The sequence below is a fragment of the Macrosteles quadrilineatus genome, unplaced genomic scaffold (genome assembly GCF_028750875.1).
Source record: "Macrosteles quadrilineatus isolate MER2022 unplaced genomic scaffold, UCM_ALF_1.0 Scaffold_4__1_contigs__length_99947679, whole genome shotgun sequence".
Classification (NCBI taxonomy): domain Eukaryota; kingdom Metazoa; phylum Arthropoda; class Insecta; order Hemiptera; family Cicadellidae; genus Macrosteles; species Macrosteles quadrilineatus.
This window is the reverse complement of record NW_026542597.1, coordinates 87,526,968-87,552,324: the sequence shown is the minus strand read 5'-3', so window position 1 is coordinate 87,552,324 and position 25,357 is coordinate 87,526,968. Positions and strand designations below refer to the sequence as shown.

At 35.1% G+C, this 25,357-nt stretch overlaps 1 protein-coding gene across 1 annotated transcript; it reads right to left on the bottom strand.

The window, feature by feature from the left end:
* Positions 1-1,250: 1,250 nt before the first annotated feature.
* Positions 1,251-16,961, bottom strand: LOC128992618 (facilitated trehalose transporter Tret1-like). The gene is made up of 8 exons (XM_054416284.1): positions 16,861-16,961; positions 11,243-11,387; positions 9,714-9,849; positions 7,831-8,010; positions 6,793-6,998; positions 5,757-6,305; positions 3,986-4,254; positions 1,251-2,039 (listed from the first exon to the last, which is right to left on the bottom strand). The coding sequence occupies exons 1-8, from the start codon at positions 16,863-16,865 to the stop codon at positions 1,802-1,804; spliced, it is 1,728 nt and encodes a 575-aa protein (XP_054272259.1). The 5' UTR covers positions 16,866-16,961; the 3' UTR covers positions 1,251-1,801.
* Positions 16,962-25,357: the final 8,396 nt, after the last annotated feature.

Below are 25,357 nucleotides of genomic sequence, written 5' to 3'. Positions count from 1 at the left end.
ATTATCAAGGTTAAACTTTCACTGCTAACCCATGAACGTTGTCCCATGTTTGTCCCCCATAAGGGTTGTCTACAAGCTAGAGAAACCGTGTCAGATTGATGATAATCTATACCTATAAAAGGCAAAGCCCTCACTGACTGACTCACTCATCACTAATTCTCCTACTTCCTACTTACCTAGAAGACTGAAATTTGGTAATCTAAGTAGTTTTTATTCTGATCTGACTTTCGTACTCCCGCCCCAGTGGCTCTGGAGTTTCCCATGTTAAACTTATGATTTTTAATATTTAAAAGGAATTAATGAACCCTAATAGCTGTTTTAGTTAAACAAGTTGGTTTTGGTTCTATGATGTCATAGACAAAAAGAATTAAATATTTATTATTTAATTATTTTTGTCTATGATTATGTTCAATAGCATTATATATTCACAAGGTTATACATCGATCTCTATTATTACTACAGTTTACCAAACAGGGTGCAGCACTATGAACTTTTTGTTTGAATTTATGATGAAATCAGCTAATTTGAAGAAAAAAAACAGCAACAAAAAGTTGTGATACACAATTAGAACAGTCCAATACTAATTGTTGTGGTATTTTGCGAATAGGGTAGTTTTATATCCAAGTGCATAATTCATTTGACTTTATTTTCCCCCAATTTTTTATAAAAAAGATCTTTTCCATGAATAGAGCCAATAGCACAGGCCTATAAAAGGGTGAGCGAACAAATACAAATTACAAGATTTTTAATATAAAAATGTGGGGATACATCAGAAGAACAAAATGTACACTTTAATTTAATGTACACTGGTAAAAAAAAAACATTGTTTATACTTTTAAGTGTGATTTTGTAACAGATTTGACACCAATTTGCAACCAGCCCTGTTCAAAGAAAAATTGGCATATACGCCTCAAACTGTAGATAGTAATCTTTTATTTTAATACTCTCTTAGAGCTGACAGCTTATTAAGTCCAATGTTGTTCTTCGAAGTAACGATGAAAAGCCACTCGAAATGCCACCCAATCCGGTACGGCAATCAATAGTTTTATTGATGTTTTTGAGGTCAAACGGACCCCCCCCCCCCCCCCGGTAACAGCCCCCGGTTGCCGGGTAACAGTTATTAATAAAATACTTTGCAAGAAAAAAATAAACAGCTGACATGAGTTTTTTGTTGGTTAAGTTCAGGTTTGATAAACAAAATTATTTTTTTTTTCTAAAATTTAATCATTCAAATATTACAAAATTAACAGCTGAACCTTATCTATTCGAAAACAAATATTTACATAATCCATAGCAACTAATGGTAAAATTAAAACATACATACTACTATCTCGCTGTAAAGAAATTGCCTATAAAACATTCAAATAACATTTTGAAAGATAGATTGATAATAAAATTACCTGAGATTATTCCAAATAATAATGTTGGTAAAGCTGAATAAAAAATTAAATATTTTTAACACAAAATATCTTTTCCTACAGTAACCTAACAAAGGTTACTGCACTACTACACTACAACTTTCATACTACAGTATTTTGGTTGGACAAAACATTATAGTCCGTTATACTCAGTTTAAGAAATTTATGTGGTTGTTTCATAGTTAGGGTGAAGTGGATGGGCTGGAACCGCTTCACCTCAGACCACTAAAATTTTGTGGACAGAGTTTAAGACATTAATTGATTGTATTGGAAAACTAATGCCACAAATGAGTAAAATGAGTTCCCTAACACATTACATTTCGCTAAAATAGTTTTTCTTGTAGAATCATTTAAAATATGTACAAATATAATTTTTCCAAAAACTATCTATCACTTTTCCTCTTTTTCTTGTAACTCTCCTCAATGTCCTGCATTGTCCTTCCTTCGGTCTCGGGAAGGTAGAAGTAGAAGAAGATGAACCCAACAACACTAAAGCTTCCGTATAGATAGAACACTCCGGACAGAGTTAACGTCTTCTCCAACACAAGAAACGTTTTTGTTGCGATGAAGCCGAAGACGTAGGAAATACCGGCTGCTACACCACACGCCATACTGCGCCCTCTAAACAGAACACGAGAAATGAGATAAAACAGTCTTAAAATTACCTGAAGCAGCTATATTTGGATTAGCAACACCACGGAGAAGGATTAGTAGCAGAGGTACGAAGGATACAAAGATTAAGGAACGACCGTGCGCTTTCATCTGGTATGTTGTGCCAGAAATATAGTTATGACGAGCAAAAAAGAGTCAGAGTGGCCAGAACCGTGTGGAAATTCCTATCACACATGGTCTTTCTTCACCCTGATCGTTAGTACTTGATGTTGAAGGTGCGGTGTTGGACTTTGCCCTAGACACCACTTAGGTAACTGAGTGTTTCCTCTCTTTGGTAACACCTTACAGATTATGTAGTCAATACTCTTTTTATTATTTTTTTTTACTTGTTTTACTTTGCAAAACCGGATGTTTCTCCTAGAAACATAAAATGCAGTAGTAAGCTTGTAAGGCCAGCGAGCTTGTGAAAATTAAATAACCTAGCAGCTGTAAATACTTGTGGATTCGTTAATTGTTTAACTGTTACTATTATTGATATACTAAAAAGATCCTATAGTAATGAACAAGTTAACACATGGCTGTGTCAGGATTGGACCTGTACCCTAAGCTGACTTTGGTCCACATTAGAATTTGCAGCTGCTGTTTCCTTTACTGTCGTTCAACAGAACTCACATTTGCTGGGAGCCCAATAGCACGAGGAATATTTTTAGCGAATTTCCCATATAGGGAATAAGCTATTACCGTAGTACTCACGGTAAGACCTGGACCCGGGACCGATTTTTTTTTTCGTTTTGAGGTCCCTAGAGGTCAAAAACACCATCCGTTCAAATTCATATATATATATATATATATATATGTGTCCGTTAGCGCGATAACTCGAGCAAAAATGATCCGATTTTGATGAAATTTGGTACAAACGTGTAAACCTACGTTTATTCGAACGAGTTCGCGAACCAGCATGATCGGACCATGGGAACGGGGGTTTATGGGGGCTTTTATGGGGAAAAAATGGGTTTATCCCATTTTTGACCCAAAAAACATAAAATTTTGCAATTTCTTTTGAAACTATTTTGTAGAGCTTAAAAAAACAAATAATTTAGTATATTGAAGCGTTATAATGCGCCTAATGGTTACGGAGAAAATTCCAAAAAATTGTAAATTTAAAATTCCCATGTTATTCTTATGGAGAATAAGTAAACTGTTGTAGTTTGCTTGTTTATAAACATATTTTGCCCAAATTTGGAAAATGTTTTTATTTCTTACCAACTATTAACATTTTACATAAAAAACACTTTTACCCTCCCTGTTGCAGCAAACCTAAGTATGTTTTAAACTGATTCTATTTAAATAGGGAATAAAAATGTGATAATTTTAAGGAGACATTTTAGTGTAAATCCATTCAGGGAAATGGAAATTCGCTTAGTCTGCAGGTTTGCTGCGGCGGGGGTATTTTATATATAAATATAATAAGTTAAACAATGTAATACTGTGGTTTTTATAAAGACTTTTGTCTATTTGTAAACAAATTTTAAAAATTGATCAATGCATACATATTATTATCTGTAAAAAGTAAGGAAAAAATACAAGCCCACTTTTGTAAGTGATACGCCATGGTCCTAGATATAATTGTGCCCCCTCCTCCTTGAGGAAGAATTTTCCTCTTTCTTACACCCCCAACAAATATAAAACCCCTTGCGCCCCTGCACTTGGGCCAATTTATTAAAGTGGTCCTGATATATATAAATGTTGACTGACATAGATTTTTAGAAAAGCCACGATATCACATCGTTTTATTTGTACGGTAATATTAGAGACAATATTGTTAGGGTTCCAAATGTGAGTTGAGTCAAAGGGAAGTAAAGGAACCATACCTGGGAAGAATTACACATGTTAGCATATCAACATATAGACATAAGAGTTAACTTCTTTTAAATGAAACGCCAAAATAATCATACCTGAAAGGAAAGACTTCGCTGAGATACATCCATGGCAATGGATCCATTCCGATCCCAGTGAAGAAGGCGAGGGCGACCATCATGACCATCGGCATCCACGCGTGTTTGTGGCCTTCGAGCTCATCTACGTACAGTGCGTAAGTACCGAGGGAGAGACAGCTGACGGCACAGCCCAGAACTGATATGAGACCCAGGGGTCGCTTGCCGATGAAACGGACAGTGACGGTGCACAGGACACAGCCACCCAGCCCGATAGCCGTGAAGACTGTCTGCAGAAAATGTTTACATGACATACTCTGTTAAATATTAACATGGCTAGATTTATCATTGTCATACTTTTCATTTAAATTGTGATCATACAACGTAAGTATTTTAAGCCAAGTATGAATGGAGAGATGATTGTAGGATGAGTGGCGCGATCTTGCAGTCTTGTTAGTGACTAAGGCTGACATATTCCTTAGACACAGCTGTTAATTAATAGCCCATACACCTAATGACAACTATGGGACCTACAGTTTATAGTGGAATCCGCACCACATTTTTGCCTTGGTATTAACGAATTGGTCTAATTTTCAGGATAGTACTGCGGATAGTCATAGTACTCAATAGAGCGGACCACACCATCATCATCCACACCAGGAAGTATCACATCCACAGTCCATGCCTATAAATACCCACAATTCGTGACCTCCTAGTAGCTGGATTACAGGACGATGCCACCGTCCCACTCATCATCATGATCATGGATTACATGATAGTTTTAATGTTCATTACAATATTAGTTAGTGCAATGAGGGTAGTCTTCAGGCTTTTCTTTTCAAACAAAAAATTGTGATTTCTCAGCTATTTATTAGTTACTAGTGCACCTGTTGCTCGAAATCGAGCAATTGCAAATTATTACGGGCCCTTAAAAACGAATAACAGTCATAATTTAGAGAATGTAATCAATCACTCCACTCCAGTTATCAAAACTTAAAATAAGCTCACTCTGAAAACAAATGCCCTTGTGTGTATCATGTGTTCACTATGAACAGATGTAATACTGTAAAATACAAATTATTCGTTTGTTTATGAAAACAAAATCGTTTCTTCATAAGAAATACATTGGGATTTCGATGGCCTGAGGTGCAAAGCCCGGAGACTTATATTACAGGAATTGGTGAAAGGGGGCGTCTACACAAAAAATACTTAATTTTGACATATCGGTTGTAAAAATCCGTCCATTATTAACGGAGGAGTAGTGTTTCGTAGAAATCGCCTTCACGTATTATATTTAAGGATATGATCTTTTGCTGTACTTGATGTAGTTGGATAGGAAAATGTAAATGCTAAATAAAAGTTGTTTTTGCCTTTTTCGTATACATTCAAGCATATTTTTTAGTAAAGACATTAAAACAGACACAATTTTTATACAAAAAATTATATTCCATGAATAATTTTTATGCTACCTTAAATTGTACTAAATTTCATAAAGATATGTGCTTCTGTTATAGTATCTGATATAAACCTTAATTAGAAACAAATAAAATTGTGGATATCTCTTTAATTAACAAGAAGTATTTGGAAAACACGTTATACTTGATTATATTAGTATTTTGACCCACAAAACCTACTCCTAAAGTTTCTGCACTTACCTAGACGATGCCCAAATACAAGAATAAATGGTTGGTCATAGTTAACCATCAATGTTAACAGTCAATAATTAAATAATTTACATTGTGAGCATTTGAACTGAGATATTCTTACACTTTTAGAATTGCAAGGTACTCACTGTTGCTAAATAAGGATCCATAATAAGCCCCAAGTTCATGAAAACTGGCACCATGTAAGGTCTGATTGCGAGCATTCCAGAGCCGTATGTGAAGAAGAAGAAGGAACAAACCAAAAACATCGGCATCATCATCTCTTGACGACAAAAGTCCCTCAATCTCTCCCTGAAGGGTAATTTCTGTTCAACCAAAGACTCGATCGATTCCTTCTCCATACCGATCGTCAAGTCGTTCAGTTGGGCTTTCAAATCCATTTTCTTTTGCTCGCAGCTTACAGAAACTTCGGTTGAACCGTCTGCACTTTTAGTGTCTGTTGGATGAGTTTTCGGAGACTTCTCATCAGTTAGGTCTACCTCATTGGCATAAGCTTGTTGCTCCAAGTCGCACTTGGACATTTTGGTCAGTACTTTGCTGGCGAGGCTGTACCTCACCATCTCGTCAAACTCGTTTTGTACCTGATCAGGAGTCACCCACCCTCGTAACCAGCAGAGAGCCTTCAAAGCCTCCTCGGAATTACCCTTGGATAACAGCCAGATGGGAGTCTCTGGAATCTGCAGAGAAAAAGTGTTGGGTAAAAATCAGAAGTTGAACAATTTTGTGACAATTACCTTAAACAATCAGTTCGGGGGCAAAGAGGGGCACAGCCTTACGAGGAAAGAGAAAACAAAATGCATTATGGGTAGAAAAACATATTTTTGTCAAAAATATCCAATAATTTGGTAAATCAATTCTTCAACAATAGCAATGTTCAAACTAGAGTATTTCTAGGGCCATTTAGACATAATCTCTTTCATAATTATGACAAATCAAAAATCACCCCAATAATGCAGTAAATATTCTAAAATTTCCGATTTAAGTAAAAAAAAGTGAAAATTTACAAAACTTTACGATTTGATCATTTACACTCATTTAACTATAACAAAGCAAAGCATTATTTTAGCTAAATACAACTACGTTAACTTTTATTCTAAAAACTGGCTATGGCTTCAACAGTGACGTCATAGTCAAAAGAATCTACGCTTTCTGTTATTATCTCACCTGTAGAAGGGATAGACAGCTGACGACAGGTACCAACGCGCTGATGAGTGCGCTTGTCCGCCAATCAGTGACCGTCCCCAGGAAGAACATGAACACGAAGCCCATGTACTCTGCGATCTCGGCCATCGAGGTCAACGTTCCTCTCAACTTGGGCTCACTAATCTCCCCCACATACGTTAGTATTGAGGCTTCTATCGACCCTATACCTGTGAATTGTATCATGTTATATTGACAAATTTGATAAAACTACCATCAATATATCTTGATCTATTAACAGAAGTATATCTCTCATTCCCATAAAGCTGTAACCAATAAAAAAAAATAGTTGAATTGAGCTTCCAGAATTGCATTTTGATGTCTCTTGAGTATATTATTTTTGTACTAAGTAAAAATTAAAGAAAAACTTTATTTTAAACAAGAGTTTTTTTTCAAGCAACATCAAATATCCTATAGTATCAAAATATAAGGGAGCAAATATCATCTTGAAACAGCACACACTTTTTCTGTGGTTATTCTACTTTGGTGTATTGTAAAAAGAAATTGGATACAGCTGGTCTATATGGGTAGTATTTGTACTTCATCATCTAAAAGTCAAAGGTAATATCCTCTCAAGGACTAATAAAGTAGTTGAAGGTTACAAAGTAGAGTTTACAAGTTAAACCTTGACTTAACTTATTCCAGGTTCATATCTGACTAAATCAGCTGATTATTTAGTGTAAACAGCTTGTGTATTCTTATAACTTGTGTTATTAGGATGAGAAATATTCGTTTTCACCCTTATATATCAACTATATATCAAATATATCACGGTTTTGTATGTCACGAAGTGACGCAGGTTGCTAGTTTGGCTTTAAAAAATAGTCCTAGCTAATGAACCAGCTGTTCTAGTCAGTAACGAATATGTCATACCATCCATCCATACAAGACTTAATCCTTCAGTTTATAGCCTTTTTAATATGCACTCTCTGGTGCGCTGTTGCAAATATCTAACCTCAAAGAAACTATGCCTATTGAAAGGATTAATTTTCATTTACTTACCCAGTCCCATGATGCCGCTAAGCACAAACAACATAGTGACCGTCTGTGTGTAGTATAGGGTCACCCAGCAGCAAAAGAATGGGATGTTGAGGAAGATCATGGCTCTTTTGCGGCCGAGGTAGTCGAGCGTCACCGCAGCTGTGAGGCTGCCCAGCGGCTGACAGAAGTACACGATACTGCCTACGCAAACATGTCCATCATCCTTCGGAAATACAGTATTTGTTACTTTGTTACCCAAATATGAATTGAGGATGAGTGCATAAAGCCTTTCTTAGGGCTTTTAATATATGATCCTGGCCAACAAAAAGCTGTTCTTAGAATAGAGAAGTGAGGTAGAGGGAATATTCAATGATACAAGTGATGTCTAGCACTAGTCGCTGGTGTTTAGGACAAAGTCAAACACCGCTACTCTCGGACTCATGTACTGCAACGCTCACGGTGGAGGAAGACCTGAGCCCTGTGCGATTGAAATTTCTGCACAGCGCTAGCCGCTCAGGCTCTTCCTTTGCTCGTCACAAGTATATTTTGAGCACAACATACAAGAGATGAAAGGTACACAGCTGTGCCATGAGTGAGTTTCCTCTGTTCTTCATCTAGGTATCTTACTACTCTGTGGTCTCAGCCAGTACCAAAACTCCACCGATCATTTTTCTTCATTCTACACTTACACTAACAGTGTGAAGCTGCCATAGAGACACAAAAAACTCCTAGAGGTGTGTAATTTAAGCTGAATATAAATGCCTGGGTGTGAGATGCCTTTAGTTTGATTTCAGGCTAAGATCAGCATTTTCTTTGGCATGGACCATTTATTGAAAGCACAATAATCAAATATAGTAGTTGTTTTAGCGTGTTTATAAAGAATAAGTTATTACCGGTCTCTTGCTAAGACCTGGACCTGGTGCCAATTTACTTTTTTCTTTTAATGTCCCCAGAGGCCAAAAACACGATCCTTTCAAATGCATATACTATAGGTGCCCGTTAACACTATAACCCAAGTAAAAATTATCTAATTTCAATGAAATTTGGCACAACCAAACTATAGGAACGGCTTTTTATGGAGTTAAAATTTAGTTTCTGAATAACATAAATCTATAATGAATACTGTGTGTTCTTAATGTTTGTTTATAATGTAATTTTTTGTGTAATAAATTCAATTTCAAAAATAACTACAGCTGAACCATTATTACATATGGGATGTACATAACATGGGAAGTACATGTACATATGGGATGGTTGATGAATGTATTGAATCAACAATGGCTCGCTAAACATAGGAGTTAAATTCTTCGACAACTTTGATTGTCATACTACAGTACTCCATTTCACACCTTACGTGTCACATTCATAATAAGAAATTACTTGTCTGGAACTACTTTAGCAAAAACTATTGTTCTTGACAATATTTGAAGTTTTCAATCTGTCACTCCATCCAATGTCATGGTGCCAAGACAAGTCTGTTACGTAATACAAGATTGTTTGATAACCAATCTCATCTCAACATTATTCAATACTTTAACTGCTTCCAGTCCAACAAGCATTGCCACTGACTATGTAACTGTTAACATGGGAAATCATAGGTTTCTTCCAACACCATTCCTAATAAACTAGGATTAGAATTGTGCATTGGTTTCAATATTAGTACACTATCATCATTCATAAACCTGATCAGACATTTTGTTCCTAAAACTCGTTATATTTTGTATTCAAATAGTTGTAAAATATATAGGTAGTTATTTAAATGGTGAACATATCCAACAAGTCGAAGAAAAATTTGAGTAAAAACCCAATCAGACAAATGGAAATTTGCTTGGTATGTAGGTTTTCTGTGACAGGAATATTATTTCACCAGCATAAAGTATAGTCTTAAGAGTGGAAAAACTCACCAAACCACGATGCTTGCGACATTGTGAATTTGAGCCCCTCCTTAGAATGCAGCAGAGGAGGAATAACTATGGTGGGGAAGGCGATCACCATGCCAAGGTCTAGGAGAAGGAGGTTTTTAGCAAATGCAGCAAGGTACTGAAACAAAGGGGTACATTCATATAAGACAAGTAAAACTACAACCTGTACAGTGGTTTTTGAGTGTACTGTACCACAGATAAGTAAGGTCTAGAGGAAACTTGCTCGTGATGACTGTGAGCTTTCAGCTCTGGTATGTTGTGGACGAGCATCTAAAAGCTAGAGCGACAAGCACTGTGTGGAAATTCCTATCGCACAGCGCACAGGGTCTTCCTCCACCTTAAGCGTTGTAGTACATGATGGTGAGAGGGGCAGTGTTGGACTTTGCCTCTAGACACCAGTGACTATATAGTGCTGGACACCACTTAATTGTACCATGGGATGTTTAATCTGTTCCTTTCTTCCCTGTGGCATGTACTTGATCTAGTAGATAAGGGATTTCTTCAAAACAATATTTCCCAGTAATAGTTATAAAATGTTTAAACCAGTATTTAAAGCTTTTCATTTACACCCAGCCTTCTTCGTGAACCTTTATTAACAATCCTGGCCCCAGCAATCTTGGCTTTGTTGCTTTTGTCAGCATTTCAATAAAAATGGAAGAGGGGTGCATTTAGCAGATTGCATTATTAATGATAATAATTACTTTTGATTTGCCATTATATATAAACATAGCAAATTTCATGGGGGAGGCCTCCAGGCCCTCTTCCTGGAGGGGAACACCCTGTTAGCCCCCCCCCATAACAAGGTTCTAGAACTCCCACTGGTTGTTATAGTGTTTATTGGTTTGCTTCAAAACAATTCAAAAGATTATTGATGGTTCCGGAACTGCATCCAGCTGTTCAAATTTTGGACTGATGACATTAATCAGCTGATCTTAGTCAGTGAACTAGGTGAAAAGTGCACAAATATTATGATTAATATATGTAGTTTACTTAATTGCATCTTTTCTCAGTATTACTTTTCATTACTAGGCCAATCATCTAATCTAACATACAATTTAGCAGCTATGGCATCCATGTTTTACTACTTATCCCGGATCCTGGCAAAGGATTGTACACCCTTTTAAAAAAAAACTAAGATTCGATAAAAGCATTTCTGATTGACTCTGAGGAAATTCCTTACATTTTTATTATTCAAAACGTATCCAGCTGTCAATCCCAAAAAATGGTAGGTACTGTATTTCTCCAAACAGATTTTCTCAGTCATTATTAAAGTAACACAAGTCATCTCATTCCATTGTTAAAAAAACAACACACTGCACACCTTGGGTCTTTTTCCACTGTTGTTCAGCCTACATTCATTTTAGACTAAAATATGCCATTGTCTTAATTGGGATATAATTTGATAACTGGATTTCTGTTCTAAGATTACATGGAAAATAGAGAAATTTTCTTATGAAAACAATTTTTTTATTATTTTACGGTATTGTAAAAGGGATGGTTCAATTATTTACCTGTGGAAGAGCTCGCCTCCATTGGCTAACTGGTTTACTCTCTGCATATTTCAGATGTTCTTTCTCCTTTTCGGAAATTGAAACTCCTCCGTTCTTGAGTTTGGCGCCTGGGACGACCCCATTTTGAGTCTTTGCCCCACCAGTCCTGTAAAAAGTTAGATAATACCATTATCATTGAGTTTTTAAGCTACTCTGGATTGAGTTTACAAGTTTATTCTAAATCTTATTCATAAAGTAAATTTGAGAATTACTGGGATGTTAAAGTAATATGAAGAAATATTCTTCCCTACGTTGTCAGTTTTTAGGACTCCTTCTTTACCTAATAAATCATTTTATAGCAATATATATTTTCCTGCAATTATCAATGCTGAAGTTATCGATCCAAAACAGTGTTTACAGTCACAAAAATTGTTTAAGCTAGAAATAATCCCTCGAATTCTGCAGCAAATAAAAATTTGTTGAATATTAAATTGTTGAAACCCCTCTTCCTTTGAAACCAAAATTGGTTGTAACCGAAAACAAAACCAAAAACTCTCTATAATAAAACTACTGTAGGTTCCAAAATCAAATAATGAACACAACTCTTTTTTTTAGCAAAATGTTAGTCTTGAATTCTTTGGTAAATATTTTCTTTCTAATGTTCTAGAAATATGGTAAAAATAAGTTTTTCCCTCACTGAATCTAGAATTAAACTACAAAACTACCAGTTAGTAGATGAGATGCCACGAGGGAGACAAAGGTTTCAATTTTCTCCATGTAAATTCATGACTAAGTTGAGTAGATTGTAGCTTCATACATAAAACATTCTGGAGCTAAGAGGACAGTTGCATGTTCCCACGGTTTTGGGGCATAATGACAATTCGGGGTGAAAATTTTGTTTAGGGAAAATCCCCAGTTGCGCTAGGCAAAATATTAAATTGACTTTTGAGTAAAAATTTGCAACTTCTTGACCAGCATTGTACATGTTGGTGAAATGAATTGGATGTAATGAAATGCATCTAACAAATATTTTTTACATGTAAACACTAAACAAAGACCTTTTATTTTATGTACATTAAGATTTTCTTCTAACTCCTAGCGGGTCATTCTCCTGAAATGATACCGTATTATATCACTGAATAATGTGTTATTTTTTATGTCCAGTAACTTTGTTCCAGATTTTGTCAAACTCTTATTTGTATTATTATTTTTTAATATTTAGCTGTTCATGTAAAAAGAGCATCTCAAATGACTTCCAACATACTATTTCACTAATGCAAACAATCAGCTGTTTAGTAAGTGATTTAATCATATCGTCTATTGAAGTGAAAAATACCAAAGAAAATTAGAAACCCATCCAAATTTCCTGGCAGTTAACCTCCTCGACAATAGTGAAGCTACATATAGGCTCAAAAGAGTTAATCCAATAGACCTTCCAAATCGTTTTTAGTTGAACTTTTTAAAAGTTTTGTATGTTAGTGCACTTGATGGAGTGTAACTAACCCATGTTAAAATGGTTATCAAATTTACTTATTATTCTAGTATAGAATAGATTGTGAATAAATACTTGTTAAAAAAAAAAAAATAAATAAAAATGTTTGTGTCAGTGCACATTATACCCATGTAATGAGACAAATCATATTTCATAACACTTTAGACAACAATGTAACAATAAGCTGCAACTGATTAAAACAATCTATAGATTTTTTTCGATACAAGCAATTGCTTACAATAAAAAAATGCTTACAATCAAAAATTACAATAACAGCTGACTTTTACTCCCTAAGGACTAAACAACATTTTTACTACCAAGGGAGAAAAGAGCTAATTAAGATCAGCATTGCATGTATAAAACAGCTGTTTTGCTGCAGTATGTTGATCACTTGTTTTAAAGAATATTTATTTTAATTTACTGGTCATAATATGAAAGTTTGATAATATGAGTAATTAATCGAGTGGAAAATCCCTTATACTGATCCGCAAAGGATTAAACGAAACGGAGCTAATATAGCTGCGCTACTTGACCTCAAAAAGCGCTGCTATTCTTTTGCCAGGCGAGAACTTTAGCTCAACTTTAGCATCGTGGTGGTAGTTCTAGCTAAGGTTGGAAGCAATTTTATAGGATGTTGGTTATTATTTATTTTTTATGCTTGAAGAGAAGGACACAACTATCAATGTTCATATTTTGATTTAGGTTATTACTCCAAACTTTTAATAGTTTGTAAAACTCATAGATACTGATAACTATCTGTAGCAGTAATATAAAGTCAAAATTACAATTTCTATGTTTACAATATGTTTTCTTAGGTTTCTATGGATATTATTAATCTCATACCATAAACAAAAAAAAAATAAAATAGACCATCAGCCATGCTGCGGTTACCATAGGATTTTTTAGGTTCTGGCGCACACTGCGGGGGGTGCCATGTCGTTACGGCTTACGCGCTACGTAGCTACACGGCGCTGCCAGCGGTGTGCGCCAGAACCTATGGTATCTATGGTAACAGCAGCACGGCTGAAAGTCTATATTTAATTCTTTTTGTCTATGATAAAACTTTACTTCTCAAATTTCTCTATGATATTCAAAGAGTCACTAACTAATTCATTGTATAGTTGTGTAACCATAATAAATCCGACACTATGAGTAATACAAGATTATTTGTCAAAGTGATTAGTCAAATGACCAATCAGAATCAGATAAGAATACTGCATGTCTGGAGACCATTGGGGTTTACAAATTAATGCTCGATTTTCGTTAGTCTTGTAGGGAAATTGATTTTACAATTTGTTATTTTCCCAAAACAATCTAATATTTGTTGAAAACAAACCCAGGTAAATCCTGAGACTATTTCAACGTGTATACATATCCTACTATGTTTAAGTTCGTTTATGTCAGCCAAATGTTCCTCCATCACGTTTTTACTTTTACCCATACACATGGTGTATAAAGAGATAAAATTATTGTTTCGTCAAATATTTCGAGTTTTGAGTTTTTGGGGGAAATATTGCTTCATCATAATTAACTAAATATCATATTTTTTGGGCTCCTCTGAACTCAAAAAGGTGGTTTTTAAGCACGATAGCTGTGATTGTGTGCGTCTATGAGTGTGTGGATGTGTACAGAGCTACCGACTATATATCTGGGGTGATTTTGATTAATATGAATTTAGGTACTAATCCGTTGTACCCCCAGATGTTTTTTTATATTTTTTTTTAATAGGTGTTTTTTTCCTTTAAAAGCCATAAATTAACCGAAAATCCGATTTTGACCAAAAGAGCAAAAAGAAAATGTATTACAATTTAGTTAGTGATGGTCCTTTTCACTTTAAACGAAATGGAACAACCCACCAATGCTATCAAAATCGTTTTTCAAAAATTATTCCAACTTTTTTTACTTTCCCTATGAAATACCATGGTTAATCCCATTTTCCCATGATAATGTTGTTCGGAAGCTAATAGGAGAAAGTTGTGTAAGTTTGCTGATACCGTGTTTATTCTATTGCCCAGTAATTGGTTACAGCAAGTACTTGTGTATCGTTGACATAATAGGAAAAGTGAAATTAAGTGTTTTAATTAATTGGTATTGTTTTTCAAACATTGCAATATAAAAAATCAAGGCAAATCAATAAGGCAAATCAGTTGTTTATAACTAATTTCTATTTTAAAGTTAAATATATTTGTAGCAAACTTTATGCTGCGATTGATGAGTATTTTTAATAAATTAATACGTAATAGTAAAATTTGTAGAACATTTTATTCGCATTCAAAATATCAACTTCCACTTTGGTCAATTTCCTCACCATGTAAAATTTATTATCAAAAAAGCTAAACAGCCTCCAAATTTATAGTTGTAAAAAATACTGAATTAGAGACAGTTTTGTTAAACTTTGTAAAACTAAATCTACAGTTCTACTGGACCGATTTGATTAATTAATAGGTCAATGGAAAGGTTCATCCTTTTAGATTTGCAAATAATTAATGAAAGATTTATGGTAGTAATGGGTATTCATCATATGATCATAATGAAACATGTGGTTATAATTTAACAGTGTTGTATTGTTATTTCTTAGATTTTTCTTTGTTTACATGTTGTTGTTAATCATTTGCATTTGTGGTTAAATTTTGTTTATTTTGTTAAGCTCATATTTATAAAGTTATTTCCTTAATCTGTAGTAAAGCGTTGTATGCATTTCATAACCATTATTTTCCTAGAGACCGTTGTATTTAACCACAACGGGCTCTGTTGCTAGTGTCACTATTGTTTCTGTACCAGCTGATCCATAAAATACCAACACATGATTAATTTATTATTACTTAAATATTTTGATTTCAAATTGAACGTTTTCAATGGCAAGTATCGAAATTCGTGTACACCACCACGAATACACGGGTAAATATGGAAAATGTAGACTTACTGTTAAAATTGTACTGTAGATATATTTTCTTACAACGATCTAAATACAAATTATGATGATTATCGTGTCGGCTGTTAAAAAAACAATTGTTATTTGATGTTTTAAGTTTCGGACGTGTAAAATTACAACTCAGGTGAAAGTAATGTACTGGAAAAAATGCTTCCACCGTAATATTCGTTTGAAAGATAAAGTACAGCAATTTCAATCGACACTTTCATCTGACAGTTTATAAGTGCGCAGGTGTTTTCTGCCAGAAATTATTCTTGTTTGGAAAACATTTTAATTTACAAACGAAATGTGAATAGTTGTGTTCCGTCCAATGTTATTGATTAAAAGCAAGGTTTATTATACAAAGGGCGAATGCAACCTTTATAATTGAATAATTTATTATATGTTGTTTAATAGTATTCAAAGTTGTATGTACTTAGCGTTGTAATAGGTTGGTCAATTGGTCATAAAATGAATCACAGTTTGAAATTGAGCATCTATAAATATATTTTATCAAAATATCAAATTACAGTTTATAAGTTGTTTTTCACAACCAGTTTCACCAGATTATTTGTTTTAAAATATTGTTTAGTTTAGGTTTTTTTCTTGTAGTATATTGCATATTAAACTACAAAGTTTGAATGTGAATATTTTTTTGAAGATTTATATGAGACAGTTATTAAAAAAAATTCTCTTTGGACGCTTCAGACCAGTTTATACGGCTTCCAGTACGGTGAAGTTGTTATCAAAATAATTGAAGAAAAAATAAAATTTTCTATGGAAGGAGTTTTTGTATACAAAATACATTCTTCCCGATAGGGGATATTTGCTATAATATTCTCATTCCCTGATAGTTGTGTGTCTGAACTTTGTTTTCTATTGGTGGGATTTAAACCTGGGACCTTTTTATAAAACAGTTTAAATAGTCCCTATCTAAGCATAAGTCTAAGACTTGAACAAATGTGAGTATTTAACAGTTTATTAGACATATACAAATTTTAGTTTGATGAAAAGGCTTATATGACAATCTTAAATAGATAACATAAAACGTAAACGACCAAATTAATAACATATACTAATTACTTTACGAAAACTGTTCTTGACAAAGTTTTTAACCTTTGAGACTAAGAAACATTGTTATTTTGTGAAGAAATAGGTTTTCTTCTTAATTTTGCATTGGGGTGGTTATACCTTTTTCCAATGGCTGAAATTTAATTAAAACAAAAATTAACTTACGCCATATCAACGTTCACTATTTTACTTCCAGAGAAGATCACTTGCACTCATATCCACACTGTCGCTAGTGTATACCGATACACTATACACTATACAACCACACACTGTCTACACTACACAGCCTACTAGTAGCGCTATCTGTCTATCAGTAGATAGTGTTGGCTAACTAGCTACGAACCCGAAACTTGCACTGAAGGTTGTGGAAAATTAGGCGCATTTGTCGAACCATAGAAAGTATGCTTGTTCAAGGTGGAATTAGTTATTTCAATGGTGGATGTGTTTTGCTAAAATATATTTAATGTAAAAAGTATTTTGTTAGTTGAATATTTTCTAGATTAGTCAATGCTTTTAAATGATTATGTGCTTGGTTATGTTTGCAGGAACTGTCTTGTGTGTTGTTTTAAAAGAAATGGACATACTAAATCATGGTTTAGATTTTGTTATAATCCAATAATCTCAGTTCCTGTATTATCATCATCAGAATCATTATCATTATCAATTGAGACGCAGACGCCATCTAGTTGCGTATTTTTACGCATATATATGAGTGAAGGATGAGTGTATAATGGTGTGAGATGATCTGTGTAGCTTTGTACTGACTAAGATCAGCTGTTTCATTAGAATCATTATTTTAATAGCCCAATGATCAGGGACAGCTGGGTCCAGTTCCGAACCATCAAAAAGCTGCTGACTTTTCTCAGGACCTGGCACCCTTTTGATTGTTAGGAAAGCACAAAACCATTTTGCTACATCCAAAGTCATTGGTGATACCAATGATAATTTTAAAGCCCAGCAACACAATATAACTCACTTTAAATAGTAATCCGATTAACATACTACTAGCTGTTACCCACGGGCTTCACCCCGTTTGACTTCATAAGCATTAATAAAACTATTGGTCAGGTTAATCTGAAATAAACTGAACAGAATACAGTTATACAAACAAATAATCACACCTGATTTTAATAAGGCAATAAATTGAAAGAATAACATACAAATAAGTACAGCAGAGGTATTTTAAGTATATGGTTTATGGGGGTGTGACTTTTAGTTTTTTTATATTCTTGGGTAGTTTGGGATTTATATATTGATTATAACCTACCTATAAATACCGACTCTCAGCAACCTAACCTAACAGAATCCAAACAAATTTAATTATGCTACCCAGCCTAGCCCTTCGTATACCACCATATGTAATTATGATTCCGGGCCAAACGTGGTCTATCATTCTTTTTTATGAAGAATGTTTTATCCCCAACTTAGATTTCAACTTTTAATTTAGAGCATCTTTTAGCTCAGGTGTTACAATATTTAATTAAACCATAGAGACAAGAATTAAATATAGACCGTCAGCTGTGCTGCGGTTACCCTAGGTTCTGGCGCACACCGCTGGGAGCGCCATGTAGTTACGGCATATGCGCTAGCTAACTACACGGGGCTTCCAGCGGTCTGCTCCAGATCCTATGGTAACCATGGTAACCGCGGCATGGCATTGTGTTATATACTTCGATGACGGTCTATATTTAATTATTTTTGTCTATGATTAAACTCGACCCAACCTATTAAATCAATAAATAAGTTTACCGATGACCTAAATAATAAAAAAAAACATATGTAAAACCCGAGTCATAATAAAACTGAAAATGTTAAGTATGATAAGTGAAATCAAAGCTGTATTAAGACACTACTATGTAGCCTTTCGCTGTGTATATGAAATAGTGACGTGATCATGAATGTATGCATGAAAAGTTCTACTTCTTACTTAGACGTGTGTCATTGATTCGTCATGCTCAGACAACTGTGCAAAACACATGTGGGTTTTAAGTGATAAATTGGAAGTAGTGTGATGGGAATTCGTGTTTATTTCCCTACAGTCAAAGTCTAGGCAATTTTTAGGTCTTATTGGACCATACAGGTCCCCTTTTCAATGGATTTGCAAGCGTGTTAATAATTTTCGCTTTGCCAAGCGACACAGAGTGATGGTACGATTTTGACAGTTTCAAACGACCTATAAAATACCTCTTATCAGCTGTTTTTGCACGTTTTCGTTATCGTTTTAGGTTTGCTCGCGGCCTTGTTGCATTGTTTTCGGCAACAATTAACATATTTTATGTTATTCCTACCGTGTTTTGCTTGTAAAACTGTATTTTATAGTTTGCCACCAAAATATGATATGTTCTTTTGTCTACTGTTGTATTGTATTGTGAGAGGGGCGGACGGTCTTAGCACATTAACTGAATCTTATTGTGCATTGTCGATCTTAGACACTAGGCCTAAGTATCTAGTCATAGACAAAAAGAATTAAATATAGACCGTCAGCTGTGCTGAGGTAACCATAGTTTCTGGCGCACACAGCTGGGAGCGTTATATAGTTACGGCGTACGCGCTACCATGGATAAAACATACCCCATTAGTAGATTTACCATCCTCATGGAACAGCTGAAGACAATTTTACTGTTAGTTCTGTCCGGTGTACTATAGAGTCGTGTTTTGTTTACAATTCGTTTCTTGCTATTTCAGTAATTTAAAACCTCGTTTGGTAAAATAAAACTATCTAATCATAAACAATAACTTGTCCACTAGCTATATAACCAAACAGTGAGGCACAAATCATGAGAAACTACCCCTAAAATAATAGAAACAAATTGTAAACAAAACACGAAATCTACAGTAGTACACTGGACAGAACTAACAATAAAATCGGCTTCAGCTTTTCAATAAGGATGGGAAATCTACCAAGGGAGTATATTTTATCCATCATAGACAAAAAGAATCTATATATACATTATATACGTGTCAGATAATCTATATATATAAAAGGAAAAGCCCTCACTGACTCACTCACTCATCACTAATTCTCCCACTTCCCATTTACCTAGGAGGCTGAAATTTGGTACACCGATTTTTCAGGCATTAAATAGGAAAACTAAGCTGTTTTTATTCTGATCGGACTCTCGGGCTCCGCCCCAGTGGCTCTGGAGTTTCCCATGTTAACCTTATGAGTTCTCATATTTAAATGGAATTAATGAATCTTAACAGCTGTTTCAATTAGACATGTTGGTTCTGTTCTATGATGTTCAATAGCATTAAAGTTACAAGGATTACCAAAAGGGTGCAGCACTATTATTTCTTTTACATTTATGACATCAGCTAATCTGCAACCAAAAGGTGAGTGAGCGTAGCGAACGAACTTCAACCTGGAGGCGAGTTAGCGTAGCGAACGAGCTAACCCGAAGGCAAGTGAGTGCAGCAAACGAGCTCCAACCTAACGGTGAGTGAGCGTAGCGAACGAACTTCAACCAGAACGTGATTGAGCCATGCGAACGAGCTCACTTATGAAGTTAAACGGGGCAAAGCCCGCGGGTATAGTTAGTTAAATATAAACTGTCAGCTGTGCTGCGATTACCATAGGTTCTGGCGCACTCCACTGGGAGTGCCTTGTAGTTATGGCTTTAGCGCTACGTAACTACACGGCGCTCCCAGCGGTGTGTGCCAGAACAGCCAGGACCTATGGTAACCATGGTAACCACAGCACGGCTGACAGTCTATATTCAATTCTTTATGTCTATGGTTTTATCTATGGCGCTACGTAACTTCACGACGCTCCCATGTTTTTTACCAAGTAAATCTTTTGGAATGACTTATTATAAGCTATAGCAACTGTTATGACCCATCAACTTTGTCAGCAACAAAAAGTAAGGTAGAAAATGGAATGTTAGCTAAGCATTCTTTGACTGGCTCTCACAACTATACGTTTTTTAATAAAAAAATACGGAATGTCTACTTTAGTATGCAATAGTCAATAAGTGTAAATTACATATTTTTGGTCGAGTTTTCAACCACTAGACAACCACTAGCTCTGAGTTAAACTCCCAACTCAAAGCATGAAGATTTCCAGGTTTATAACAAATTATACGGATAAAAATTATAAGAATTAAACATTGCCAAACCTGTATCAGCCAAGGTCCAGCTGATAAAAGTTGGAGTGGCTTTCAACAGATAATGATAAGTCAGAAGATAACTCTCAATGATGCTCCACAGTAGAGCCCAACCCATCAAGTGCTCAACTACTATGCGTGATATATCTTATATTTGGTGTTAAAATTCTAGCTAAAATGGCAGGTGCAAGTGGTACAAATGAAAGTTGTAAATCCATTTTAACCACAGTTGAAAAATGTGTCGAGTGTCCGGTGTGTTTAGAAACTGCAAAAGTGCCTTTTAAACAGTGCTCTAGAGGTCATATTGTATGTATGACGTGTACCACCAAGATAAGTAAATGTCCAACATGCGAAGGGACGTTCACACAGGAAAATCCAGTTTGTGTAAAAAATATACTGGAAGCTCTGCCTCGCCATTGTGTCTACAGTGAAGATGGATGTGAGGAAATTGTGGAACCAGGTAATGATCATGAGGAGTTCTGTGGATACAGACCGTTGGTTTGTAGATCTTTGTTCAGCGGCTGTTCTGTTAAAATGCCAGGTGTGAAGCTGTTGGATCATTACAAGGAACATAATCATTATGGAAATAACAGTATCATTACAGAGATATCTGTAGGTGGATTCGAATTTCCTTATTTATGTTCGTTCACTCCAGTATGGTTGTTTGACAATTTGTTTTGGATTCTATCCGTTCCACGTCAGGTGAAAGATACTTACATTTACAAGATATTCTTTCTGGCAACACCAATTGGTAAGCTCGACCACGACTACTATGTCCGTGTTACAATACAAAATGGGGATTTTCTTGTAACTAGCACACTGAAAGCCATCGCTGAAAAGTCATCATTTAATGCCGAGAAGGCATTCAATTACGTTATGGAAATGGAGATACTATTTTCTCATGAAATAGAAAAATTGTGTATGACAATTCCATATAGGCAAATAAAAAATTGGAAATCCATAACAATGAAGGATGAAGAAATTAAACTGTTTTTCTTCAAAACGGCAAAAGAGTGAAGGCATGAGAGAGATTTTAGTGTATTTCAGGTGAGGCTTATCATTAACAAAATCTTTGTAAATGTTAGAAACAATCAATCAACACATTTCTAAGCAGAGTAAGGAGGAAATTTAAACTAATACTGTGTATTAAACATAATTGTAAAATGGGGCAAGATTTAATTACTTAACTCAGGTTGTGGGAACCGTGGGACATGTAATGAATCATTACTTTAGTTTAAAGGACAATATAAGACTTAATTTTTCTTGTAAAATGTGTTTGCTTGTATTTGTAAGCCTAATTCATACTAACTTGAATATACTTATCCATATTTAAAAATACATATGAAATATTGTTGTATAGTTATAATAAAATTTACATCACATCATAATTTAAATGTTGTTTGTTGTTACTTTCCTGATAATCCATTGGAACAAGTGTATAATAGACATCAGCAAAGCACATACCTAGCTGTCGCTGAGCTTAATGGGGAAAATGTAAGCAATTGTATCTATTTGACAAAAAATTGCTATTCTTTGCTTTTTCACATTTACTTTTAAATGATCTTAGAATAAAAAAGAACATAGACCTTTGGTTGCAGGACCTACAATTAATTGTTTTAGCTATCAATTTTATATTGTACTAGACGTCATATCCGTGTTTCGCAACGGGAAGAGAACGCTAAAGAGAACAATTTATTATGTTCCCTATATCTGCTATTTGTAGATAGACTTTAATTAATTTACTATCCATCAATGCAAGGCCTCCTATGTTATTAAAAGAATATGTTGGATTTTTGTGTGCAGCAAATCGACCCCTAAATATTTATTTTTATAGGCATATTGGGTATCAATTTAAAGCTCTTGTCCTATAGATGTACCTTTTGCGGGTTTGGATAATATCAACTGAATGATTCCACGCAATGTACGACAAACTTGTATTTTATTTATATATATAGATGTTTGTGTGTCCGTTAGCGTGTTAACTTGAACAAAAATGATCGATTTTGATTAAATTTGGTAAAAACGTGTAAACCTACGTTTATTTGAACGATCTCGCAAACTAGCGTGATCGGGCTATGGCAACGGGTGCTTATGACGGGGTTTATGGGGTAACAATTTGTTTTTCATATTTTTCTCTCTAAAAACATAAAATTTAAAAATTTCTTTACAGATAATTTTGTAGAACTTAAAAAATAAATAATTTTGTATGTTGTAGCGTCGTTGCCCAACAGCCCAACAGTTATGGAGATTATAAAAAAAATTTAAAATGTACATGTTATTAATTCTTATGGAGAATAAATAAACTGTTGTAGTTTGCTTATTGATGGATATATTTTGATCAAATATGGCAATTTTATTTATTTCATACTGAGCTATCGAAATTTCAATAAAAACACACCTTCCCTGTAGCATCAAAAGCAAACATAGGTACTCATTAAATATAATGTTATTTAAATAGGAAATAATTCTGACAATTTTCAGGGAATATTTGAGCAGAAATGCAGCCACATAAATGGAAATTTGCTTAGTCTTCAGGTTTGATGTGGCGGGGGTATTTGGTATTGCGAAAGAATAGACATGTTGTTTTGTGTTTCTTTTCCACTATTATAAAAAAAAACTTTTTGTTCCCTACCAACAACTATTTGCTTATAAAAATGCATTGTGAGTAATATTGTGTGCAATTTACCCATTTTATTAGTGAATTTCCCATGTAGGGAATAAGCTATTACCGTAGTACTCATGGTAAGACCTGGACGCGGGACCGATTTTTTTTCGTTTTGAGGTCCCTAGAGGCCAAAAACACCATCCGTTCAAATTCATATATATAATAATACTAGCTGAAACCCGCGGGCTTTGCCCCGTTTAACTTCTTAATTTTCAAGATGATCTCGTTCGCATGGCTCAATCACGTCCTGTTTGAAGTTCGTTCGCTACGCTCACTTACCTTTAGGTTGGAGCTCGTTCGCTGCGCTCACTTGCCTTCAGTTTAGCTCGTTCGCTACGCTCACTTCCCTTCAGGTTAGCTCGTTCGCTACGCTCACTCACCTTTAGGTTGGAGCTCGTTCGCTGCGCTCACTTGCCTTCAGGTTAGCTCGTTCGCTACGCTCACTTCCCTTCAGGTTAGCTCGTTCGCTACGCTCACTCACCTTTAGGTTGGATCTCGTTCGCTGCGCTCACTTGCCTTCAGGTTAGCTCGTTCGCTACGCTCACTTCCCTTCAGGTTAGCTCGTTCGCTACGCTCACTCACCTTTAGGTTGGAGCTCGTTCGCTACGCTAACTAGCCTCCAGGTTGATGTTCGTTCGCTACGCTCACTCACCTTTTGATTGCAAATTAGCTGTTGTCATAAATTTTAAAAAGTCATCCCATTTATTGTTTATAATACTTTGATTAAATTTTAAAAAGTCATCCCATTTATTGTTTATAATACTTTGATAAAGTTCTTTATTTTTTAATATTTAACATTGGAGAATTTAAACGTTGTTAAGTGCACAGGTGTGCTGCGATTGGGGTTTAATACATTTGGACTTATTCAAAAGTAAAATAGTTTTCTGTGCTGCACTCTGTAGAAACACTGTGGCACTATTTCAAATAATGACTAATGCTAATACAGAATGTTGTAATTATTCGAACCTACAAAACAGTTGGTAAAAGTAAACATCTGCTTTTAAATTATATTTATTTGTAAACATTGTAGATCAAAAAGTCTGACATTGGCCCACTTAAAACCCTCTGGGGCAGAGCCCTTTTGACAGATCTGCACCAAACTTCACTCGAACCATCCTTGAAAGATGCTTAATAATGCCTGAAAGTTTCATTACAATCTGTCGAGCGGTTTCGGAGTCCATAACGTATATACATACACACACACACACACACACACATACATAGTTCCTCTTTTATATATCTATATATATAAAATTCAATGTATGTTTGTATGTTTGTATATTTGTATGTTTGTATATTTGTATGTTTGTATATTTGTATGTTTGTCCTTTATGGACTCCGAAACCGCTCGACAGATTGTAATGAAACTTTCAGGCATTATTAAGCATTATTCAAGGATGGTTTGTGTGAAGTTTGGTGCAGATCCGTCAAAAGGGCTCCGCCCCAGTGGCTCTGGAGTTTCCTTATGAGTACTCATATTTAAATGTAATTAAAGAATCTTAACAGCTGGTTCAACTAAACTATCTGATTCTGTGATGTTCAATAGCATTAAAAGTTAATAGGTTTACCAACAGGGTGCAGCACTATATATTTTTTTTTTAATTTATGATAACAGCTAACTTGCAACCTGGAGGCGAGTTAGCGTAGCGAACGAGCTAACCTAAAGGCAAGTGAGCGCAGCGAACGAGCTCCAACCTAAAGGTGAGTGAGCGTAGCGAACGAACTTCAACAGCTAATTAGCAACCAAATGCTGAGTGAGCGTAGCGAAGGAACTTTAACCAGGACATGATTGAGCCATGCGAACGAACTCATCTTGAAAATGAACGAGCATTTGACATAAATCCACACTAGGACAGGACGACGTCTGTCGGGCCAGCTAGTATATATATAAAAA